The sequence below is a fragment of the Phacochoerus africanus genome, chromosome 4 (assembly GCF_016906955.1).
Source record: "Phacochoerus africanus isolate WHEZ1 chromosome 4, ROS_Pafr_v1, whole genome shotgun sequence".
NCBI lineage: Eukaryota > Metazoa > Chordata > Mammalia > Artiodactyla > Suidae > Phacochoerus > Phacochoerus africanus.
Window position 1 is genome coordinate 48,863,622 of NC_062547.1, and position 25,297 is coordinate 48,888,918.

General features: G+C 51.4%; 1 protein-coding gene and 1 long non-coding RNA gene across 2 annotated transcripts in view; one reads left to right on the top strand and one right to left on the bottom strand.

Moving 5' to 3' along the window:
- The window catches only part of DKK3 (dickkopf WNT signaling pathway inhibitor 3), a 58,582-nt gene extending 33,996 nt beyond the window's left edge, over window positions 1–24,586 (top strand). The window contains exons 5-8 of the mRNA XM_047776274.1: window positions 19,346–19,438; window positions 20,563–20,707; window positions 21,956–22,112; window positions 23,063–24,586. Of these exons, the coding sequence (XP_047632230.1) occupies window positions 19,346–19,438; window positions 20,563–20,707; window positions 21,956–22,112; window positions 23,063–23,270 (603 nt within the window). The 3' untranslated portion in view covers window positions 23,271–24,586. The remainder of the gene's footprint in view (window positions 1–19,345; window positions 19,439–20,562; window positions 20,708–21,955; window positions 22,113–23,062) is intronic.
- LOC125125371 (uncharacterized) lies at window positions 15,191–21,956 on the bottom strand. Its single transcript, XR_007134414.1, has 3 exons — window positions 21,846–21,956; window positions 16,827–17,077; window positions 15,191–15,785 (listed from the first exon to the last, which is right to left on the bottom strand). It is a non-coding gene; the product is annotated as an uncharacterized LOC125125371 (long non-coding RNA).
- Window positions 24,587–25,297: the final 711 nt, after the last annotated feature.

The window sequence follows — 25,297 nt, forward strand, 5'->3', positions numbered from 1 at the left end:
GTGTCCTCATGGATCCTAGTCAGATTCATTTCCACTGCGTCACAACGGGATCTCCCTAGCCTTGAAAGCAGGCAACGAAGCACAGATCATGAGCAGTCCCCTCGTTACCAGCAGCAGTCAGGCATGTTTTCTGCTTTCTTGGCACTGCGGCAGATGACTTGAAATAGCATCTGTGCTCATCACTACTTAGAAATCAGAGTTCCCACTGTGGCTCAGTGGAAATAAATCTGACTAGGATCCATGAGGACACGTTGCCGTGAGCTGTCGTGTAGGTCGCAGACGTGGCTCGGATCCCCCGTTGCTGTGGCTCTGGCGTAGGTGGCAGCTGTAGCTCTGCTTAGACCCCTAGCCCGGGAAGCTCCATATGCTGTACCTGCACCCCTGAAAAAGAAAAAAAATAAGAAAGAAATTAAGGTTATTATCAGACCGGCCAGTACATTTTCCTGCTCAGTGTGTTAGTAAAGACACCTATAAAACACTGCATCTCTCTCTATATATATATACTCTCTCTTTATATGTATATATAAAATTTGTCTTCTTAGGGTCATAGTCTTGGCATATGGAAGTTTCCAGGCTAGGGGTTCTAACCGGAGCTATAGGTGCCGGGCTACACCATAGCTCATGGCAACGCTAGATCCTCAACCCACTGAGCAAAGCCAGGGATCAAACCCACAACCTCATGGATACTAGTCAGGTTCTTTACCATTGAGCTATGGCGGAACGCTTCAAAATATTTCGATAACTGTTTCGGTGCAGTCATTTTCCTTTGTTACCTTGTGTGTTTTCCTTTAGTCACCTAGTGCATTATTCTGAAAAGGGGTCCATAGGCTGTATTAAGTTGCTATAGGAGTCCATGGTATGAAAAGGGTTAAGACTCCCTGATTTAAAAAAGGCCAGTGGCCAGTGCCCACGCTGGGGCCTCGTGGTCCTTCGGATTTAGACAATTTAGACGATTTTGATGAGGCCTGCTGGGCTGAGGGGAGGCTGTTGCAGGGGCTCTGCCTGTTGCATCCTCTGGAGTGGAATTGTCCCCACTGTAGCCAGGGCATGGCCCCCAGGCTCCCAAGTACTTCTAGCCTCCAGTTCAGGTCATTTTGTGGCCGAAATTAGACCTCTGTCCACCGGTGCCAATTAGACATGCAGAGACAGCATTTGGGGTGAAGGAGAAAAAATAGCTTTTAGTGCTTTGCCAGGCAAAGGAGGCCACAGCAGGCGAATGCCTCAAAGACTGTGTCCACCCTTGGGGAGAATCTTAGCCATTGAAGCAGCTGTCAGGAGATCTTGGCAGGATCCTGGTGGTGGTCTTCTGGGTTATTGCCTAGAATAACAGTACTTGCAAAAAGGGCATATTAATCAGAGATGAGAACATACTAGGAAAGTTCCTGAAAAACACCATGTGTGAATATTCTTTAACCCACAGGCAATTGTGCCCTGGGTACCTCCTCTTTAGCTCACAGGTGATTGTGTTTAGGATGCAGTCAATGAGGGAGAAGGACAAGGAAGGACTCCAAGCGGTTCAGTTATAAAGTATTCTTTTCTAGAAGAAAGGAATATCACCTTTCTCTTAGATGCATAAGAGAAAAGTGTCATTATGTGTATCCCTTGAGAGGGAACCAGGATCCTGCCCCAAGGCTGGACTGTTGTCACTTGACTCTTCCTCCCTGGTCTCTGCATCCCCTCCCTTCCCTGATCAGCAACTGCCTGAATCTGTCCCCTTGGAACTCAGGGAGGGCCATGGAGGCTGAATGAAGCCCATTTCCTAAGAATAAGAAATGGAGCACACAGAAAGGCTTTTGTGCCCAGGAGCCCCATGGGGTCCTGCTTGGTTACAGGGACACAGGCAGGATGTCCCATGGCGATTTCTGATGTGTTGGGGAGGATCACTCAACCCCAGAGCCTGTTCTTCGTCGGAGAAGACTTGACCTGCTCCAGTGCAGATGCAGCCCCAAAGAGGAGGAGAAAGATGAGCAGGGCTTCACCAGCACGTGTGCCTGGGGACCAAGCCTCAGGATGCGCTACTCTGAGATGATGGATCTTATAGAAGCATCCTCTCCAAGGGCTAAGAGTATGTAGGAACGTGACACATGCATGCCTTTCTTCCCAAGGCAAAAGAAAAGCAGTTTGAAGGAAATCGGTTAGGCCCTCAGCTCACTGACTCATGGGAAAAGAGTAAAAGGAAACCAACTGAATATGGAGAAACTGCATCCATCCCCATTGATGCAGGGAGGGTCTTAAAAAGAATCAAAAGGTAACTGCGGAGTAGAAATGCTCTCAGAACCTACCTGGCAAAGCCTAAGCAGACATGTGTACCTTGTCCCTAAAATCTCCTCTATTCTGACTGTCTCCCACGTTATTCTTACCCGGAGTGAATGACACAATCATACAGCCAATCATGGGAACCGTACCAGGCTTACAGGGTGTAGGTAAACGCGAGTGTGATTTAAGTGTAATCCTAGTAATTGCTTTGTTTGAAAGAAAGGTGATTTTGTTAGGGCCTGTCTGAGGAGTTGTCTGAGGGTGGAGCCACGGATCTGTGGCTCCCACAGGCCCCGACTGGATCCCACCTGCTGCAGCCATCTGAGAGCATCATCCTTGCCTCTGACTGACAGTGGCTGTGGCTTCGCTTAGTCTCAGAAGCGTAAAGGCCCTGAACACCTCTGCCATGGCAGTCCTTTGCTGCCCTCCAGGGCTGGGCATTATTTGTCTGGGGCACATGCCAGCCCCGAGGGGACTTCTGATTCTGGTTGCAAGTGTTGCAAAAAGTGGACGAGGTCCTGGCAGGACTAGAGGCAAGCAGATGGCAGAATATGCATGAGCCACTCAGGTGTTTCAGCTCTGATCTAGGAAAAGAGAAAGAGGAAGGTGACAGAAGTGTGCCAAGGTGGATGAGTTTGTGGCTGAGAGGACAGAAGGGGTATAGCAGAGGCAGCCCTTTGAGCCGGTGCCAAGAAGCTTGTGGAAACAAGAACTGAGCCGTGTCTTCCCGTAGACAGTCCTGGAGTGGCTCCTGGAAACCTTCCATGACAGCCAGATCCCTCTCCCTGGGAGGGCCTGCCTGCTCCTGCCCAGGTCCCCAAGGCATCTCCTCCTGGGGATTCTCCTGGGCCCCGACACAGTGGAGCCCAGGAACGCATCTGCCTCCTCAGACACATACAACCCCGGAGGACCTGACATCACAGCCAGATGGTGCTTCTTCAGCCCCCATTCCTCGCTCAGATCGTTTACGATAAGAGAGAGAAAGCAGAGGGAGTTCCTATTGTGGCTCAGTGGAAATGAATCCAACTAGGAACCACGAGGTTGCAGGTTCGATCCTTGGCCTTGCTCGGTGGGTTAAGGATCCAGTGTTGCCATGAGCTGTGGTGTAGGTCGAAGACACGGCTCTGATCCTGCACTGCTGTGGTTGTGGTGTAGGCTGGCAGCTGTAGCTCTGATTTGACCCCTAGCCTAGGAACCTCCATGTGCTGTGGGTTCGGCCCTTAAAAAAACAAAAAAAGTGTGGTGGGGGAGAAAGCAGAGACCCTCACCATGGACTTCCCTCCCAGCACCATGGGGTCAAGGCTGGGATTGGGGGTTGCCTCGAACTCAGAGACCAACCACGACCACAGAGAGCAGCGTCAGCAGCTGCTCTGGAGACGTCCCATCAACAAGGATGATTTTATGGAAAATCAGTTGGAGTCTCAAGTATCTCAACTCTGCTGGACTCTGAACAGTGAGGAGAGTTAAGGGAAATATTTAGCCTAGGGATCAGCTAAAAGCAGAGGGGGCCACACCCTTGGCCAGAGAGGGTCAGAGTGGAGATGAAAGAGTTCGTGAAATCAGCCACCATGCAGGCGACCAAGCAGACGGGCGTGGAGTTGGCTTCCTTGCTCTAAACAACTGCTGAGACTGCTGAGGACACAGCCTGCCATGCTCCTGGTCTGCTCGCCAGCAGGGGAGCAGCACCCACTGAGCCACGGGGTCATCCCCAAGGTGCCAGCGGGAAGGGTGGCCCAGCAGAAGGCAAGTTTGGGATGCCCTGTGCTCTGATTGCCTGTTACCGCAGCCTCAGTGGTGTGAAATGCTTGTGGACTGTGGATTAGGGGCTAGGAATTTGGACTGGGTACAGGAGATGGCTCGTCTCTGCTCTGTGGTCTGAGAGCTCCACCCAGAAGCCAGGGCGACTCAGTGGCTCAGGCTGGAATCGTCTAAAGGCTCTTCACCCTCACGCTTCTGGCCGTTCCCTGAGACATAAGCTGGTGCTGCGGCTTCTCCATGTAGTGTGGGCTTCCTCCCAGCATTCAGCCTGGGTTCAGGGAGAGAGCTAAGCAGAATCTGTATTGCCTCTTATGACCTAGTTTCGAAATGCACGCAGCATCACCAGATCCGATTCATTAAAAGTGAACCTGGGTGCTGTCCTAGGGTGGATAGGATGGCTAAGGGACTGCCCCTTTCAGTCCCTATGACTTCCTATTTCTTTTGTGTGTGTGTGTGTGTGTGTGTGTCTTTTTAGGGCTGCACCAGCAGCATATGGAGGTTCCCAGACTAGGGGTCGAATTGGAGCTGTAGCTGCCAGCCTAAGCCACAGCCACAGCAACACAGGATCCGAGCTGCATCTGTGACCTACACCACAGCTCCCAGCAATGCCAGATCCTTAACCCACTAAGCAAGGCCAGGGATCCAACCTGCATCCTCATGGATGCTAGTCAGATTCATTTCCACTGCACCACAATGGGAACTCCTCCTCCCGCTTCCTGTTTCTAGAAACAATCCGAAGACGCTCTAAGTGCTCTGGTGGGAAGAGGCCAGTGACTCAAGTGAAGGTTTGGGGGGCTTTGGGAATGCAGGCATGTCGCACCTTGGGTTGCCTAGAGACACCAATGACCAACCAGCTACAGGTCAACCTTGGCTGCTGCTGGACGAGGTCATCCCTCAGAGACATAAGTCAATTGAAAGCAGTCGAATTTTGGCTTTCCCGGCGTGAGTCTTCGCAAGTCTTATAGATCCCTCTTGGTCTTTGGCATCCAAATGTACTCTCTTCACCCAGCTTTCTCTGGGGATACCGAGGGCCAAGGGCACCCAGGAGACAGGCCTTTGTTGCCCGCTGGGGAGAGTCACCAGTGTCCTTGAGAAGGACACTTTGTACTGCTCCTTAAAGATGAACTGGCCGGAGTTCCTGTCACAGCTCAGCGGAAGCAAACCTGACTGGTATCCGTGAGGACACAGGTTCGCTCCCTGACCTTGCTTAGTGGATTAAGGATTCAGCGTTGTCATGAGCTGTGGTGTAGGTCGCAAACCGGCTCGATCCCATGTTAGTGTGGCTGTGGCGTAGGCCAGCAGCTGTAATTCTAATTCGACTCCTAGCCTGGGAACCTCCATATGCCGCAGGTGCGACCCTAAAAAGACAAAACATAAGGATGAAATGGCCGAGCAGGAGGTGAGGGCATTCTAGCAGCAGGAGCCAAAATTGGGTCTTGGGAGTTAGGAAAATGGACTGGAAAGTAGGTTGGGAACTGACCATGAAGGGCTGTGGGTGCTGTGCAGAGACTGGATTCAGGTCACTGTTGGCAGGGAACATGGAAAGACAGTGAGTTACAAAGTAGAATGTCCTTAGGGAGAGGGTCTCACAGGGGCTCACTGCTGCAGGTGAATTTGCTGGAGTCCAGGATCCTTGTGCCCTGCAGATTCAGACACTGGACATCCTTGGCTCTCTTGCTAATTAAACTCACACCCCACTGATGTATCATTTATTAGTTTGCAGTGGGGAGGAGCATCTCTTTTCAGGGACAGGAATGTTTGGGCCCCAGCCAAACACCCCCTATCTGGTGTCAGGGCCTTGGGGAGCCAGGCTGGTTATCTGAGAGTTGCCGGGTGAGTTAAAATTCCAGCCTAGGGAAGCTCGCCCTGCTGCCTCTAATCCAGGTCCAGCAATAACACTCATTTGGTTGTGCCCAAGGAACCACTTGGGCATATGGAGAAGTTTCCTTTGGAAGGAAATGTGGGTATAAGTTTTCCAGAAGAAATATCACTCAGGCTGAAAGATACTGTTGGGGGCAGTTCACAGATCCAGGAGCTGCCTGATGCAGGCAGAGCAGAGAGCTCCCTGTGACAGAACCCCAGGCCCCCCCTCTCCCAGGTCACAGGGGGACACACGTGTTTCTTATTCACCTCCCCCCTTGCTACTTTATGTGTTTGTGCCGCTATCACAGATGCAGTCTGGCCCAGGCCTGGAGGGCCGCCTGTCTCCTCCAGTTTGGTGTTGATTGAATTAGTCCAACCTCAGCCTTTGCCAGAGCCCCTCTGCTGGGGCGGCTTTCGGAACTGTTATGATTAGCCTCCTGGTGACTCAAACAGCAGGTGTCTTCTGCGTCTGGAGCACTAAATGTGTCCTACCTGTGTTTGGTGAAGGTCAGACCCAGGTGAGGCCCAGGACTCCACCCCCCCCCAGTCTGCCATTGGAATGGGGGGTGGGCTGTAGACCCCAGGCCCCTGGAAACATGGGTGGGCAGAGGGCTTGCTCCACTGCTCCTAATTTGGGCCTGGCAATAGCACTCAATTGCTTAGGGACCATTCAGGCACATGGAGACGTTTCCTTTGGAATGAAATGTGGGTATAAGTTTTCCAGAAGAAACATCACTCAGGCTGAAAGAATGTGCTGGGGAGTTCCATGAGTGTCGGGCTGGCTGTCTCTGTGGCCTGTCACTGGAAGAGTCCCCTCTCCATCCCTGTGGACTTGTGCGTGTGAAGGTCTCCCCAAGGGCCCCCGGTCTGGGGTGGGGAGCAGGAGGAAAAAGAACTCCAGGACTGCTTCTCAAACAAAGGATCTGGGCGCTGAGGGGTTGAAAGTGCAGTTCTTCACACCTGCTGTGCTGAGCCCTGCTGGGGGGCAGCGTTTTCCTTCCCGCCCCCCTCAACCCCCCACCCCCCAACCCAGCCTGCTTGACAGGACAAGACCCTGGCAGGAGCAGCCCAGGAGCCCAGGCTCTGCGGATGTTGCGACTTAAGGATGATGATAGCTGGCGCTGGCTCTTGGCTTTAGCCTGGGTTTTTTTCCATGGGGCGATCTGTGCCTTGTGGGTCAGGCCAGAACCTTGGGTGAGGTTGGCGGCCCCCACCTGCCCCGAGCTGGCTGAAAGTTCCCAGGGCAGCTTCCAGGAGAGGCTGGGGGCGCCCTGCTGTGGTCAAGACAGCGCTTCAGCCTTACAGGCTCCTGCAGTTGGCAGGGTCTTAAGGTCCAAAAAGGACTCTGAGGAACAGGGAATGTGACTTGGAAATCCCGTAGAACAAAGGGGAGGCTGCCGGTCGCACTGCTCTCTAAGCTCTTCTCCTAACTCTCCGGGCATCTGCACCAGGGCCTGGCCTTGGGAACCCTGCCTTCCCTGGCAGCTCCCAAAGTCTTCCGGTCCCCATGCTCCTCCCTCCTGGATCCCACCCTGCTCCTGCCCTGGGGTCTGCCCTTCTCTCTGTAGAGCACTGGGTCAGGGCCACATGGAACTCCTGGTACCACCTCTGACCACCCGTGACCTTGGTAAGTCACTTGATCTCTCTGCCTTGCTCTCCTCATCTGTAAAACTGGGCTTCTCCGGCTCACTTGGGAAAACAGCGAGAATGAAATGAGATGAGGGATGCCAAGGTGCCTAGCACCCAGAGTGATCGAACGCTGTATTCCCTGGCCCCTTGCGGGCGTGCTTGTGCTTAGCTGTCCCCAGGCCCCTTGTGGTTCTGCGTGCTTGTCCTCCTCCCTCCGGTGTCCCCCATAGCAGAGGGCTCAGGGGTGAGACAAAAGGTTGTCTGTGATGATGGATTGAGTGCTCCAGCTGGACATGATGTTCGGTGTCTTTTTAGTAGAAAAAGTACTCACTGTAGAAGAAGAGCCACTGGCCCAAACTTAAGCTGGAAGCCCGCTCAAGCCTTCCCATGGCCGCCCTTGAGCTCTGGCAGTGAGTTAAGCAGCGCAGATAGAGGTGCGCCCTGGGCATTAAGCCCTAGGGGCCAGGTGCTGTTCCAAGCACATGCACATTTTATCTCTCTTCATCTGTCCAGCAGCCTCTTGAGGGTCCCTATGCTATAGACAAGGAAACCGAGGCACGGAGAGGCTCCTTATTTGCCTGCGATCACCCAGCTTGTGAAGGAACCCGTATTCAAATCCAAGCTTGGGTCCTGAAGCCTGCATCTCATCCTCATGCACCCTTGGTAGCTTGGTGCCACATGGTTGTCAAATGAAAAAAAAAAAATGCACAACCTTAAAGTTGAGAGTTATGTTTTATTCGGAGGGTAGTCTAAGGATTTCAAGTGCTAGACCCCTCATCTCAGACCACACTGAGAAACTGTTCCAAAGAGGCAAGGCGGCAAGCCAGGATAAACAGGAGTTTTTGCAACAATGACCAGGCAGTCGGAACATCAGAACTAGACATCTCAAGTTAAGGAATTTAGGAGTTCCCATAGTGGCTCAGCGGTAATGAACACACCTAGGATCCATGAACTCTGGTGTAGTTCGCAGACACGGCTCGGATCTGGTGTAGCTGTGGCTATGGTGTAGGCTGGCAGCTGTAGCTCCAATTCCACCCCTAGCCTGGGCACTTCCATGTGCTGTGGGTGTAGCCCTAGAAAGACAGAAAAAAAAAAAAAATCAAGTTTAGGAATTTAGTGTTTTTCTACATATGAGCAGAGGCAGAGTCTGAGCTCACCAAAACCATTCCTTTGATATGCACCCCAGCTGTCTGGGGCCAGTATCCTGTGTTTTTCTCATCCTGCACTGTTGGGGGCAGCTGCAGCATTCTGTCTCCATCCTGAGCTCCCTCAGGGCTCACCATCAGGGAGGCTGTAATGTGGTGGCTTGGTGGCCACAGCATCCCCTGTGTCCTGCTGTGGCAGGCAGTGTTTTTCATTGTGTGGGTGTAGCCACAGGGCCCTCCCAGAGTGCCCAGGACTTTCCTGGCTTTGGCACTGCAGAGCTCGCATCCTAGGAAGACCCCCAGTCCTGGGCAAATTGGCAAAAGTTGTTGCCCACAGTCTGCCCTTCTCTGTGTGGGGCAGTCTCTGCTCAGGAGGGTCAGGGGTCTGAGAACTGCTCCACATCTGGGAAGGCCATTTCTTGGTTTATTTGTTTGTTTAATTGTTATTTCCCCAATACAATTTTTTTCTTTCTACTGTACAGCATGGTGACCCAGTTACACATACATGTATACATTCTTTTTTCTCACATTATCATGCCCCATCATAAGTGACTAGACATAGTTACCAGAAGGATCTCATTGCTAATCCATTCCAAAGGCAATAGTTTGCATCTATTAACCCCAGATTCCCAGTTCATCCCACTCCCTCCCCCTTGGCAACCACAAGTCTATTCTCCAAGTTCATGATTTTCTTTTCTGTGGAAAAGTTCATTTGTGCCATATATTAGGTTCCAGATATAAGTGATATCATATGGCATTTGTCTTTCTCTTTCTGACTTACTTCACTCAGTATGAGAGTCTCTAGTTCCATCCATGTTGCTGCAAATGGCATTATTTTGTTCTTTTTATGGCTGAGTAGTATTCCATTGTGTATATACTACATCTTGGGAAGGCCATTTGTTAACTGTAACCATCTGGATATCCCGGGAGCAACCAGGGTCTGGTACCACCACCCCACCCCCGGGGCCAGGAGGCGACTGACCATCCAAACCTGTGTAACCAGAGTGTGGGCCTGGGGGGCCAGAGCCTAGAACAATCTGGTTATAAGGAGCCACGAAACTCTGCTCTAGTCCCCTTTAGAATGTGCAGTGTGCCCCTCTCCCCGTCACCTCCCCCCAGGGAGACACAAAGCTCAGGAACAGAAGCTGGATGTGTGTAGAGCAAAGGAGATTTGGATGCAGGCTTGTTGGGGGTGGCGGGTGTCAAATTTTTAGGGCTGCTAGAACATAGACCCGCAAATGAGTGACTCAGAGCTCTGGGGGGCTGGAGACCTGAAGTCGATGTGTTGGCTGAGGTGGCTCCTCTGAGGGCACAAGGAAAGGTACTGTGCCAGGCCTGCCTCCTGGAAGAAGAAGGTAGCCTTTCTCTCTCTCTAGGGGTTGAATCAGAGCTACAGCTCTGGCCTACACTACAGCCACAACAACATCAGATCCTTAACCCACTGAGCAAGGCCAGGAATTGAACCTGTGTCTTCATGGATACTAGTTGGGTTTGTTACTGCTAAGCCATGACGGGAACTCCCAGTCTCTCTGTTCTTCACACCCACTTCCCTCCACGAGTGTCTGTCTCTGTTCACGTTCCCCTTTTCACAAGGACACCCAGTATGTAGGACTCAGGCCCACCCTAATCATCTCATCTTAAGGAATTATGTTTACAGTGACCCTTTTTCTGAATATGGTCATATTCTGAGGTACCAGGATCAGGACTTGAACATACGACTTTGATGGGGAGCATCATTTAACCCAGATGAGGGCATTTGGAGGCAACAGGGTGCAGTGGGAGGAGCAAGCCTCGGTGTGGGGGTCTGGTGGACTTGAGTTTATGTCTTAGTGTTTCCAGCTCCATCTTTGACCTTGAGCTCTGAGCCTGAGTTCCCTTATTTGCAAAGCGGAGGCTGGTCTGTGCTCCATCGGTCTATTCACTGCTGAATGGCATCTCCACGCCAGGCCTATGCTGGGGGATATGAAGTCAGCAGCTGACCTCAGAGGGGCTCTGAGGGTCAGAGAGAGCCGATGAAAAGCTGAGCAGGTGCTGGCACACAGTAGGTGCTTTCTGATCCTCCTCTGCTGCAGTGGGCAGAGCTCTGAGGATCATCTGGCAGAGGTCCCCTGAGCCTTCATTTCATGCCCTGGCCTTTTCCCCTGATATTCTCAGAGCCTCAGGCTTGAGAGGGGGCCGTAGACAGCCCAGGCTTCAGCGAGGTTCCCTCAGGTGGCCTCCTCCTTGGGGCTTCACAATATAAGAACATCTGGTTTCCAGGGGACTGGGGGCAGTGTGACCCGGCCAGTGTGTGAGGCGACGTGTGGCGGCAGAAGAGCCACACAGAAGCCAGGGAAGGCCTCGCGGGGTTCCCGTGCTGCTTTCTCCCCTCTCCTCTGTCTCCTCTGATAACCCTGAAGTGGAAACTCAAAGACAGAGACTGGCTCCTTTGCCATTTTCCATTATTTCATGATCGTATCAAAGCACTAGGGCCATTTCCTGGCCCAGCATCGGGCCAGCTCCCTGCATGTTCCCTGCCAGCCCTTCCTCCCCCCGGCTTCCGAGCAGGACACTGTGCAGCTTCTGGCCAGAACCTTCTAAATATAGCTCCATCCTCAGAACAACAAAGCCCCAAGCCTCTGAATGGCTTCGGCCCTGACAGCCGGCCTCTGTATGTCAGCAGGATGGGAGGGAGGAGTGGGGACAGAGGGGGAGTGGCCAGAACCAGAGGAGTGACACATGAGCCCCAGTCGGCCACGGCCTTGGCCCTGAGCTCCTGCCGTCTGTCATGGGGGATGTATGAGAGCAGGGGCCCTGTCCCAGGCGGGCTCTGCTCAGCAGTGAAGGATAGGAGACTGGTTAGCACTAAAGGGAGAGAAAGACGGTGATCTTCTCCCAAGGAGACAGAAAGGTCCTGTCTTTAGGGTCAGACTGACTGGCTTAGATGCATGACCTCTAGGCTGGGGGACTCTGGGCACATCCTTCATGTTAAATCTCAGTTTCCACATCTGGGAAGTGTGGCTACTAAGGCCTGTGTTGAATTTCAGGAGAACTGGTGCTGAGTGGCGGCAACGGTGGCCCTGGGAGCCAGGGCTTGGTGCCAGGACGTGTGGGCTGCTGTGGACTCTGCTGGGAGTTGTCAGCTCACCCAGCACCTTGTCCCACCTGCTCTGCAATGCTCAGATGACCCCCTATGTTCTGTATCTTTTGTGTGTGTGTGAGTTTTTGTTTTGTTTTTTTGTTTTGGTCTTTTCAGGGCCACACGTGCAGCATATGCAGGTTCCCAGGCTCGGGGTTGAATCAGAGCTATAGCTGATGGCCTATACCACAGCCACAGCAATGTGGCATCTGAGCCATGTCTGTGACCTATATACCACAGCTCATGGCAACAATGCCAGATCCTTAACCCATTGAGTGAGGCCAGGGATCGAATTGGCATCCTCATGGTTACTAGTCGGGCTGAGCCACAATGAGAACTCCCCGTTCTGCATCTTTAATTCCACCTCCTGAGTATAACATGGAGCCCCTCTCCCAGTGATCTAATAGGTACCTCGAACCCAGAACTTCCATGGCCCTTTAGACAAGGACATGACTGTGCCTTTCTCCCCACTCACAGACCTTCCACTTCAGAGCTCACCTCCTCAGCCCTCCTGTGTCCAGCTGGGTGCTGGGGCCCCTTTTAAACCTCTGCCCAGGAGTTCCCACTGTGGCTCAGTAGGTTAAGTACCTGATGTAGTATCTATGAGGACGCAGATTCGATCCCTGGCCTTGCTCAGTGGGTTAAGGATCTGGTGTCGTGAGAGCTGTGGTGTAGGTTGCAGATGCATCTCGGATCTGGTGTTGCTGTGGCTCTGGCATAGGCCTGCAGCTGCTGCTCTGATTCCACCCCTAGCCTGGGAACTTCCATATGCCACATGTTTGCTCCCCACACCACTCCCCACAAAACATAAAAACCTTTGCCCAAATCTGAATGTACCTGTTGAGCACAGATAAGAGAGGCTAGAGTTATTGAAAAAAAAAAAAATTAAATCCTAGGTTTCTCAACTCTAGGCCAGGCTCTGCTTGGGGCAGCACCAACCCATGTAATCCCCTGCCACCCATTCAGTTAGTTCTGTTTAAAGTGGGGGGATCCACCTGTTCCTGAGTCTCTAACACCGGGAAAGGTGGGACCCTGCCCTCTGCTACTAAGGGGTCCTCAGAAGAGACCCCAAACCATATGGAAAGTCTGGTCCTCACATAGTAAGAGGCTACTCTGCCCCAGGAATTTCACTCCTGCAGGCATTCAGGCAGCTGCCTACCTCTTAGTGACAGGACTAAGTGGCAGGGTGTCAGGACTAGATAGGACTTCCCCACATGCTGGCAGGGGTAGGGATGGAGAATTGGTGGTAGTGATACCAGCCCCAGTTGTTTAGACCTGCCTTTCTGCTGACAGAAGGGCTCCCTGGGAAACAGGCACTGGATGGGCATAGGACGGCCAGCATGCTTTTGCACCAGCCACCATTCACAGAGTTTCACTCAGTGCCATAGCCCTGTGAGACAAGTCACCGCTAGGAGGTGGCCAAACCAGAATTCATCTGTGTTCTTTTGGCCCCCAGGGTTTCTTCACACCCTGGAGTTCCAGGGTTTCCAGTAGGAGCGCAGTTCTCGAAGAGCATTTCTGGGGGCTGCTGGAATGTACTTCCACAACAAGGGAGCTGGCAGACTTAGCACAGAAGCCCCAGGCTTTCCAGAGGGGCAGCCATGCTGAATGCACCTGCCAGAGCTCCTGGCAGTGGAAAAACATGTCGGCGAAGGAGACCATCGCTTTTGTGTATTTGGTTGGATTGTTCAAAAGGGTTTGGCAGGCTTCCGAGCCCAAATTTTTTCCATACCTAGAAAAGAATGAACTGCTTCACTGTGGCTCTGTGGGGAATGCTTTGTTCTGCGTAGGAGTCAGTTTAGGGAAAGGAAGATGATAAACGCCATTTCTTTCTTGATGGAGAATTGTGAACAGCAGAGGGTCTTAGCTCATATTTTTTTAAATTAAAGATCTGGAAGAGGAAGTACGTAGTGAAAATTCCAAGTGTACCAGATTCTTGGGGAATGAAAAGCCAAATTAATGGCATGCGCATATTTTTGTGCTTTGGTTCCCAAATCATTGCTAATGATGAGCACTTTGTTAGCTTGTTTGCCCCAGTCACGTAGGATTGGTTTCATCCACTCAAGATATATCCATCATATGCCCCCACATTCCAGGCACTGTGCTGGGCCCAGACGGTGTCATACATATTGATATTCTGCTTTATGGAAGTAGGATTACGTGCTTCTTTCACTTGCTTGCTTACTAATTCGTGGATTGTAAATATCATCATGCAAAGAGCTACCTCTTTTTTTAATGTCTGCGTACTGCCATTTTACTGTGATATGACTCTACAATAATTTAATCAGTTCCCTCTCATCAGGCATTTCCATTATTTCTGGATTATAAATATTACACTGATATAACCTTAAACATCCTTATATTTGGATATTTGCACATTTGGACATGTGTTTCTGAGGATAGCTACCTGGAATGGGAATTATTGGGTCAAAGAATCTATGCATTTATATTTTTTAAAAAGTTTTATTGGAGTGTAGTTAATTTACAAGGCTGTGATAATTTCTTCTGTACAACAGAGTGACCCAGCCTAGTCATACAGATGTATACATATTCATTTTCTCTCAGAGTCTTTTCCCACATAGATTATCACAGAATACATTGTATAGTTCTCTGTGCTATACAGCAGGTCCTTGTTGGCCAACAGTTCTGTACACTTCAGTGTGCATTTGCCAAGCCCAAATCCCCAGTCCATCCCTCCCACCCCCACACCTGTCCCCTTTGGTAACAGCAAGTTCTTCAATGTCTTTGATTCTGTTTCTGTTCTGCAAATAAGTTCATTTGTATCTTTTTTTTTTTTTAGATTCCACATAGAGGTAATATATGATGTTTGTTTTTCACCATCTAACTTCACTTGTATGATAGTTTTTAGGTCCATCCATGTTGCTGCAAATGGCATTATTTCATTCTTTTTTATGGCTGAGTAACATTCCATTGTATATGTGTACCACATCTTCTTTATCTCTTCCTCTGTTGATGGACAATTAGGTTGCTTCCATGTCTTGGCTAATGTAAATCATGTTGCAGTGAACATTGGGGTGTATGTATCTTTTTCTTTTCGAGTTATACTTTTCTCTGGGTGGATGCTCAGGAGTGGGATTGCTGGATTGTATGGTAGTTCTATTTTTAGTTTTTTGAGAAACCTCCAGACTCTTTTCCATAGTGGTTGCACCAGTGTACATTCCCACCAACAGTGTAAGATTCCCTTTCTCCACACCCTCTCCAGCATTTATTGTTTGTAGCCTGTTTGATGATGGCTGTTCTGGCAGGTGTAAGGTGATACCTCATAGTAGTTTTGATTGCATTTCTCTAATAATTAGTGATGTTGAGCATCTTTTCTTTTTTTTTTTTTTGGCCATCTGTATGTCTTCTTAAAGAAATGTCTATTTAGATCTGCCCATTTTTTTGATTGGGTTGTTTGTTTTTTTGATTTTGAGCTGTAGGAGGTATTTGTGTATTTTGGAGATTTTACCATCTAGTTGCCCAGTTCCTCAATTACCTATCAACATTGGATCTTATATTAGTTTCCTATTATTGCTATGATAACTTACCATATACTTAGTGGTTTAAAAGCAACATGGTTTATTATCTTACAGTTCCATAAGTCAGAAGTCCAACAGGAGTCTCACTGGGCTAAAATCAAAGTGTTGGCAGGGCTGTGCTCCTTTGGAATCTCTAGGAGAGATACTGATCCTCAGCCTCTGGCCTTTCCATCTTCAAAGCCAGTGAAGTCTGGATGACTGCAGAGGGGGTCTTTCCACATGGCATTGCTCCAATACTGACTCTGCTGTGCAGCAGGCTTCTCTCCTCAGGTCAGGTCAGCTGATTAGCACCCTTAATTCTGCCTGTGACTTCAATGTCCCCTTGCCATGTAACCCAATGTATCCAGGGAGGAGGGTGTGGACACCTTGGTGGGCCAGTCTTCCACCAACCCTTTTGTTTCTGTTCTAAGTGAAAACGTGACATCCTCCTCTTTAAAGTTGCATTTTCTTGATTACTGATGAGGTCGAACATCTTTTCTGTGGGAAGAGACAAACAAATTTCTCTGACTGTAAGTTGTCTGTTCATATGCTTCACCTCTTTTTCTGCTGGGTGCCCCCTTTTTTAAAAAATCTTTTTAGGGCCGCACCTGCGGCATATGGAAGTTCCCAGGCTAGGGGTCGAATTGGCGCTACACAGCCATAGCAATGCCAGATCTGAGCCATGGCTGAGACCTACACCACAGCTCACAGCAACGCTGGATCCTTCACCCACTGAGCCAGGCCAGGGATCAAACCCGTGTCCTCATGGTTACTAGTCAGGCTTATTACTTCTGAGCCACAATGAGAACTCCCCATTCTGTATCTTTAATTCCACCTCCAGAGTCCCTTCTGCTGAGCCATGGTAGGAACTCCTGCCTTTTTTTAAGTTGATAAATTCTTTGAAGGCAAGGGCCTCCTCATACTCAGGTTTGCATCACAGTGCTTCAAAAAGGTGGCCGGTTCAGAGAAGGGCCTCGATTGCCCATGGGCCCTCTTCCACTCCCGCCCGCCCCGTGCTCTTGCTGTTCTATTTTGGAAAGAATGTCAGGACACTTCTGTGTGAACTGGCTGAGCTGTCTCTGTCCAGGAAGGTGTGGTGGCTGAGTGCTTCACCTACAGCCCAGTGAGCTTCTCAAGCCATTACGGACCCTGAGGTCAAACAGCCTGTGTGGAAGTTCCCATCTTGGCTCAGTGGAAACAAATTTGTGATTAGCATCCACGAGGACACAGGTTTGATCCCTGGCTTCACTCAGTGGTTTAAGGATCCGGCATTGCCATGAGCTGTGGTGTAGATCATAGCTGTGGCTCGGATCCAGCATGGCTGTGGTGTAGGCCAGCAGCTACAATTCCGATTTGACCCCTAGCCTGGGAACCTCCATATGCTGCAGGTGCGGCCCTAAAAAGATTAAAATAAATAAATACATACATAAATAAACAAACAAACAGCCTGAGTGCCCAGCCCCTGACTCGGGCAGTGCTTCCCCCTGCTCTGAGATTCAGTTTTCTCACCAATAAGAACAGTGATGGTGGCAGGCTGACCTTTTAGGGTTGCTGGCATGGAACCAGGGACAAGATGAACTCCTTTTGAGAGGGCGGACCCCGCTTGCCGAGCTGCTGCACTTGCCATGGCGGGGGCTTCTCGGCTGACATGAGTGGGACTCTGAGGAGACTCAGAGAAGAGCAGTTTTGGGTCATTTTGCAGGGTGTTGGGCAGTGTGCTCTCCTTTTGTTAACCAACCAAACTTGGGTCTGCTCTCCTGGACACAGTCAGCTAATCTGCTGACACTGGGCTGTGGTGAAGAGAAAGGCAGCGTTTTCTGCAGAATGTCAAACAAGGAGAACCAGTGGCTAGTGCCCCAAAGACCCAAAGTCCCCGATGGCTTTCCTGGGAGGGTTTTTAAAGCCAGAGAGAGAGGGTCACAGGGAGCCTGGTCAGCTTGTAGACATTGTTCTGATTGGTTGGTGGTGAGGTAATTGGGAGTCAATATCATCAACCTTTTTTTTTTTTTTTGGCCTCTTAGGGCCACATTCTCAATATATGGAGGTTCCCAGGCTAGGGGTCGAATTGGAGCTGTATAGCCACTGGCCTTCACCAGAGCCTCAGCAATGCAGGATCCAAGCCATGTCTGCGACCTCCACCACAGCTCACAGCATGTCGATCCTTAACCCACTCAGTGAGGCCAAGGATTGAACCTGTGTCCTCCTGGATGCTAGTCAGATTTGTTTCCACTGAGCCACAACGGGAACTCCAATTTTTTTTTTTTTAAACGTCATCAATCTTCTGGTTCTAATCATCTGGGGTCTGCATGCTGGTGGCCAGCATGCAGTTAACATCTCCCACCTGCTGGGGGTTTCAGTATCTGCAAAACAGCTCATGGATATGGCTCAAAATATTATATAGTGCTGGAGGGGGAACTAAAGGTTCTTGATTTTGTTTAACGGCTAAATTATTTTTTTGTGTTCCTTGACTGTTTTCCTTTGGTTCTGCATTTTCTCACTTTTCTGATTAAATTTGTTCTTTGGAACTTGGAGAAGGCCTAGGAGGCTAAAGGCTTTCTATAAACAAGGGGGAGAACATGGGGGCAGGGGTGGGGGCTATGATCTGTCCTAAGAAGGCCCCATAGACTCCTGCTCGGTTACACTTTTTTTTTTTTAATGATTTTTATTTTTTTCATTATAGCTGGTTTACAATGTTCTGTCAGTTTTCTACTGGACAGCAAGGTGACCCAGTCACACATACATACATACATTCTTTTTTTCTCACATTATCCTCCATCATGCTCCATCCTGAGTGACTAGATATAGCTCCCAGGATCTCATTGCTTATCTATTCTGCATTTTGAGAAGTTACAGTAGAGATTCAAATTGCTTTTCTCTTATTCTGGGGGTCAGCCCTGGTCCCTTCTAGAGACCCTGGTGAGCACAGTGCCTAGTGTGTGGGGGTGACTTTTACTCCATCTCAGAGGGGCTGTAGGACAATGGTATCCAGTGGGACTGATGGTCTTCCTGGCTGGATGACCCATGTGCTGAGATGTGCCAGGCAGGGGGTCAGTGCCAGGCTGAGGTTGGAACAGTCCTATGCAGAAGCCAAGCTGTAGCTGCCCTGGACCAAATATACATTCGTTAGGCCTCTGTTATTTATTGGCTAGGGGACACTGGCCACTTCTCTTTTTTTTTTGGTCTTTTTGCCTTTTCCAGGGCTGCTCCTGTGGCATATGGAGGTTCCCAGGCTAGGGGTCTAATCGGAGCTGTAGCCACCAGCCTACGCCACAGCCACAGCAATGCGGGATCTGAGCCTTGTCTGTGACCTACCCCGCAGCTCACGGCAATGCCGGATCCTTAACCCACTGAGCGAGGCCAGGGATCGAACCTGCAACCTTATGGTTCCTAGTCAGATTCATTAACCACTGCGCCACAACAGGAACTCCTGGCCACTTCTAAGGGACAGAGCTTCATTCTGTAGGCTGCCTGCCCAGAGCCACGCTGTTGACATCCAGGCCTACACACATGCCCTGGCCCTGGGGGGTCCCTGGATGACCCTCTTCACAGTCTCCTGCCCAGGCCCATTAGCACTGGGTGCCTCAGCTCACAGAGCAGAGATGGGGACCAGTCAGTGCCTACCTATCCGGGCCTTTCTGGCTCCAGCTCCACATTTGCTTTCAGGATGGAGCATGCCGAGATCGGGGGTCAGGGGATGGGGAGGCAGATCCTTCCCTCCCCCAGAGCTTTCATAAGGTTGGCTGGGGCCCCAGAACACCTGTCTCGGGAGATTGTTTCTCATCCATGTATCTCTTATAGCCACATCCCTGGCCTTGCTCAGTGGGTTAAGGATCCTGTGTTGCTGCAAGCTGTAGTGTAGGCTCTGAGCATTTCAGTGGCTGTGGTGAAGGCTGCAGCTCCAATTAGACCCCTGGCCTGGGAACTTCCATTTGCTGTGGGTGCAGCCCTAACAACAACAGCAACAAAAAGTGGGGCTTGGCCCTTCCAGGGTATTGTGGGTCAGCTGACCTGCCTTCCACTCACCAAGATGCTCCCTCCTCCCCTCCCGCCCCTTCCAGGAGTGCATCATTGATGAGGACTGCGGGGCCGGCAGGTACTGCCAGTTTGCCAGCTTCGAGTACTCCTGCCAGCTGTGCCGGGACCAGCAGACAGTGAGTGTGCCCAGAGGCCCCCGAGGCTGCAGCACCAGGGCCATGGGGGCCCAGAAAAGGGCACCTAGGGGAGAAAGCCAGTGGCCCACGCTTCGCAGCTGGGCTCCAGAGAAAAACCTCCTCAGGGTGCCCCACCATGTCTACACTTGGAAGAGCTTCTCCAGGGCACCCAGTGGGGCCATTCCCTGGAGTGTCCAGGAAGCCCTCTGCTGCCACCCCACCCACCCAGTGACCTCTGGCCCCACTGCCAGCCTCAGAGATACCTGAGATGCGGAGGGAAGGCAGAGGAGGCAGCCCTGCCTTGTCCCTTCTCCCGGGAAGCCCCATCTCAGTAGATACAGCCAGCAACACCATGGCAGCCCCCTCAGGCAGGAAGGGTGGCTCTGCCTGCAGATCTCTCTCTCCCAGTCTGCTCAGAGAGGGCAGAGAGAGAGCCAGGAAGAAGCCAGAGCACATCCCCAATGGCGGTTGCACAGAGAAGCAGGAAGCCTGGGAAGAGAGGCTCTCCCTCCACCCAATTTACGTTTTGGACAAAGCCACATATAGGCTTCTATTGTCTTTTTTTTATGATTAAGGTTATAGCACAGCACAATGACAGGTTTGGAAAATAGAGGGCTTCTCATGGTGGTCCTGGTCCCACTCAGGGTTAGGCAGCTCCTGCCCTGTTCCATGCCCCCACCACCTCTCCGTGTGTGTGGCCCAGGGGAGCCCATGCACGTGGCTTCCTGGGCGTGGGCCTTAATTTGATCAGCTGATCAGAACTGTGCTGCCGCCTGCCTGTGTGGGTCCTAAGCCACCTTTTTTCCTGATTAGGGACCTAATGAAAAGGAGGCATGGCTCCAGGCTGTGGGAGAAGCCCAAAGATGTAACCATCCTTCACAAAACCTCAGGTTGCGTAGGACGCCCCCTGTGCCATCTTGGTCTCACTAGCCCTGTTCCCGTTTCTACGCCTTGACTTCCCTAAAAGCCCCCCAGACCTGGGAGCTGGGTTCCCTTCTGTCTCTCATGGGAGCATGTAGGGTTAGGCCACCCGCACTATCTCCAGGCTCCTTGGCTTGGGGGCGGTGACAGGCTGGGCTCCTGCAGGTCCATGAGCTGGCTGGTGTTTTCCCTCTGCTCTGCAGCTCTGCACCCGGGACAGTGAGTGCTGCGGAGACCAGCTGTGCGTCTGGGGTCACTGCTCCAAAGCAGCCACCAAAGGCGGCAATGGGACCATCTGTGACAACCAGAGGGACTGCCAGCCGGGGCTGTGCTGTGCCTTCCAGAGAGGTGGGTGGGCCCCCCTCGGCAGGGGCAGGGCAAGCCCTGTCCTAAGCTCCACCACACTGGGCCTCCCGGGGCTCCATCTGGTCCAACCCCACCTTTCTAGTGACCTCCCTTCTGGCAGGGTCCCCAGTGCTCATCAGTATGTCTCCAACCCCACCCCCAACCTCTGCCTGGGCTGGAGACCATCTCTTTCTCTCTCTCATGCCCTGTGATGCCTAGAAATTAAATTCCATCTGGATCATGAGCCCAAGGAGGGAGAAACACCCCTAAATGGGTGGGATGAGGGCAGCCCCCCACAACCCACTCATTCCCCAGGGCTCAGGATCGCTCTTGGCCCCCATCTGCTTTCCTGTGAATGGCCCCTTCTACTCCCCTCTTCGTTTCTCACTGCCCCTCCCAGGTGAGGTCGGCTCAGACGCTGTCCCCATCCCCAAGTGTTTCTGAAACCCTCCTTTAGCCCTCTCCCCTGACCCCTAGTCCACCCACTACCTGCTGCCCCCATAGTTTTCCTCAGGACATGGCTCTCTGGATATTGCTTCTCCAGGAGCTATGGTTGCTCCCAACCTGTCACTTCAATTAGCCCGTCAGTCTGCCTTCCGAGGCTTTGGCCAGGCCCAGCTTATCCGTCCCTGTGTTCTCTCGGCTCCTTAGCCTGTTGTGGAATCTCACTGCCCCAACCTTTCTCACCAGCCCAACCCCAGGCCTTTGTTGGTTCTGTGCCCCAGTCTTGAATGCCTTTCTGCACTTTTTTTTTCTTTTTAGGGTGCACCTGCAGCATATGGAAGTTCCCAGGCTTGGGGTCAAATTGGAGCTGTAGCTGCTAGCCTACACCATAGCCACAGCAACGCCAGATCCGAACTGCCTCTGTGACCTATACTGCAGTTCAGGGCAATGCCGGATCCTTAACCCACTAAGCGAGATCAGGGATTGAACCTGCATCCTCATGGATCCTAGTCGGGTTCATTAACTGAGTCACAACAGGAACTCCACCTTTCTGCACTCTTAATTGCTCCAGACCTCTGGCCCCCAACCTTAGCACAAGGCCACCTCTTCCAGGAAACCCTCCCGAACTGCTCCAGCCCTCCCAGATTGTTTCCTCCTGATTCCCTGCTGCTGTTCTTGTTTCTTCTTTAATCCTTACCTCTGCTTTGGGACTCAGGGTGGGAGGCTGTATCCCACTTCTCTGTTCCTTTCCTTGGCCCCTGCCTGCCTGGTGCTGGGCATATAAGGGTGACTCTCGGCCGGTTCCAGGTCTGCTGTTTCCTGTGTGCACACCCCTGCCCGTGGAGGGCGAGCTCTGCCATGACCCTGCCAGCCGGCTTCTGGACCTCATCACCTGGGAGCTGGAGCCTGATGGAGCTTTGGACCGATGCCCGTGTGCCAGTGGCCTCCTCTGCCAGCCCCACAGGTGAGGTCCCACCATCCTTCTTGTCTGGGGATGAGTTCAGATGGGGTGCCATCCAGTGGGGACCCATAAGAAGGGGGGGAATGTGGATTTAAGATGGGTCTGGTCTGAGGTGTCCCTGGGTCTTCCAGATGGAGGGTCCAATAGTGAGGTCTAGAGGACGAGGGCTTGGGGGACCGTGTGGCCGGAGTACAGATGTGGGCTCCTCTAGATGGTAGTTGATGCCTCCTGAGATGACTTTAAAAGAGATTGGGCGTGGAGGGAGCAGAGCTGAGGGCTGAGGAGGGAGCCCAGGCCCATCACAATGGAAGACCAGAGGAGAAGGCAGAGAGATGGAGAAGGTGCCATCAGGGAGGGAGGGAAGGGGGGACTCCAGGAGAGTGGCCAGCAGTGGGACGGCAGTGCCAGCAGTGGAAGGACATAGAGCACCAGGCCTGCGCCCAGGCTCATTTCTTCGTGTGCATCTCACTGGGCCCCCTCAGCAGCCGCTGCTCCGCCTTCTTTCCCAGCGGAATCCAGGGTGGCTGGGCAGATGGAGAGAACCCGGGCCCCCGGCCCTCAAGGCCCAGGGCTCCCCATGGGTGCAACAGACGAGGCTGTGAGGCCCTGCCCTGCTCTCAGGGGCAGTAAACTCTCTGACCTGGAGTCTTCAGCGCTGCCCTGGCGGGTCAGTCACAGGAGGGGACAGACCTGTGTAGACATGGGCAAGCTTGCCCTTGGAGGACCTTCTCCAAAGGTGACCCTCCCTTGGCATCTGTCTTAAGGCGAGATGTTGACAGCGTTAGGATGCTGGAGATGTGGGAGGAGGTGCTGCGAAGGTGAGCAGGGACAGCACGGGGGCGGGGCCTCATTTCCCACCCCCATCAGGGGAGACTGGGCACCACCCACCGCCCCCCCCTAGCACCAGGGGAGACTGAGCCCTCGGCTGAGCCACAGCCCCCATCCCTCTGCAGCCACAGCCTGGTGTACGTGTGCCAGCCCACCTTTGTCGGGAGCCGTGACGAGGACAGAGAGAGCCTGGTACCTGAGGAGTACGAGGATGGAGGCTTCATGGAGGAGGTGCGCCGGGAGCTGGAGAACCTGGAGAGGAGCCTGTCGGTGGAGATGGCTCTCAGCGAGCTCGCGGCCACCTCGGAGCTGCTGGAAGGAGAGGAGATTTAGACCCAGGCCTGTTCCGTGGGTAAACGTGCAATAGAAGTAGCTAATTTATTTCCCCAGCTGTTTCCCTAGGTGTGGGCTCTCCAGGCTTTTTTCCACAGCCTCTCCCCAGTACACTTTCCCTCTGGCTTGTAACAACACGAGGGGCTGCACCCTCGTCCGGTGCCAACCCCCTCCCCAGACTGTACACCGTGCATCGCAGTTCTGGTGCCTGGGGAAGATGGGGTGTGGGAGGCTGAAGGCGGAACAGGGCTGCTAAACTGGTCCAAATGATTGGCTGCTTCGCCTCTGCTGCTTGGCAGATGGCACATTTTCATTTTGTTATGACAGCACCTTGAGAGTTGCTGGCAGGGAGGGGGCAGAAGGATGCAAAATTTCCCCACAGTAGGTTTTGGGGAAAGGTTGACTCTCAAACATGTGGAGAAGAAGGCCCTGCTTTGCAAACCTAAACCTGCAAAAAACACAACCAAGTCAATCTTTCATGCCATTTTTCCCATTAGCACGGGCACGCACTGCCCTCAGCTGCAGCAGGTGAAACGTTCTGCTCACTCTGTGTTGCCTGCATCCGTCCTCTCAGCCGTGTTCCTCAGCTCCTACCTCTGTGCCAGGGCAGCAGTTTCATGTCCTCTCACCATAGCCTGGTGAAAAGGGTCTTGGTCTCCCCATCTGTCAGGATCTCGGAGGCTCAGAGATGTCAAGTTGCTTGCCCGTGTCACACAGCTAGTGAAGACCAGAGCAGGATTTCACTCAGGTGTGGTTCCAAGCCCAGTGCTCTCCCCACTGCTCCCCACTGGCCTTGGTGCCACCAAAAGTACCCCCTACAAAGAGGAAGGATGAGATTTTTCTTTTTTGGGGGGAGGCACATCTGGAACTAAGGTCAAACTAGTTCACACATCCCTATAAGAGTCAACTTCTACTGTTAAAAATCCACATTCTCCCCAGTGTAGGGGTGGTCCCCATTCTAGTGGAGATGGAAGGTACTGACAGTGTCCTCTGTGGCTGTATGTTACATCAGTACCTTTGAAGGGACACATAACTGGAGCATAATATGTAAGTTAACTTGCCAGAAACAGTACTTAGGTAATTGTAGGGCCAGGACTATAAATGAGGTTTGCAAAATCATTTACCAGCAACTGAAGACCATTACCAACCACACAGAGAAAATCAAACCAAGCAAAAGGCTCTATGAAATAATGGTTGTAATAGCCAAGCTGAGAGCACTGAATTGTATGCTGTTCCATAAATGATATTTTCAGGTGTCATGGACTGTTTCCATCATGTATTCATCCAGAGTTATTAAATGTTAAACTCACACACAATTGTATAAGCATGCTTTCTTTGTGTTCTAAATTATGTATAAACACATATGTTGCATTTAGAAGTCAAGCATAAATCACTTAAACTACTCTTTGTAGCTCTTGGACTTTTTTTCCCCCTTCTGACTGAATCAAGCCTTTTCAGCCAGAAAATGACCTGCATTGTTAAAAAAAACAAAAAAACCCCCCAAACTCTTCCATGAAGCAAATTTTCCAGACAACCAAACCACACCTCTCTTAGCATCAAAATATTTTAGAAATGTCAACCATTTTTGGATGTTGGTCCTTAAGAGTGTCAGTGCTTCACTGTCTCTTTTTTAAAAGAGTAAATGGGATACGTGTGCCTCTTTAATCAAATGCAGTTTCAGACCAAACGGTAAAATCTACAAGGATCAAATGAATCCATACAATATACGAAGGTCAGCTGGGTGATAGGCACCAGATCCATGAGTATTTATTTTCTTCATTTAACAGATGAAGAGGCTAAAAATTATTTCATCCAAAAACTTACTGAGCACCTACTCAATGTCAGGGCTCACATCAGGTGCCAGAGAGCTAAAACTAGGCCCTTTTCTCATGGAGCTTATATGCAGGTATATTGTCTTGCTCCACTTTGTCATCATATTCACAAAAATATAAGAACATGAGAGGCTTGGCAAAATCCTCAGCTGAAATTCATACAGAGAGTAGCTGGTGTATATCCTCTACTCATGA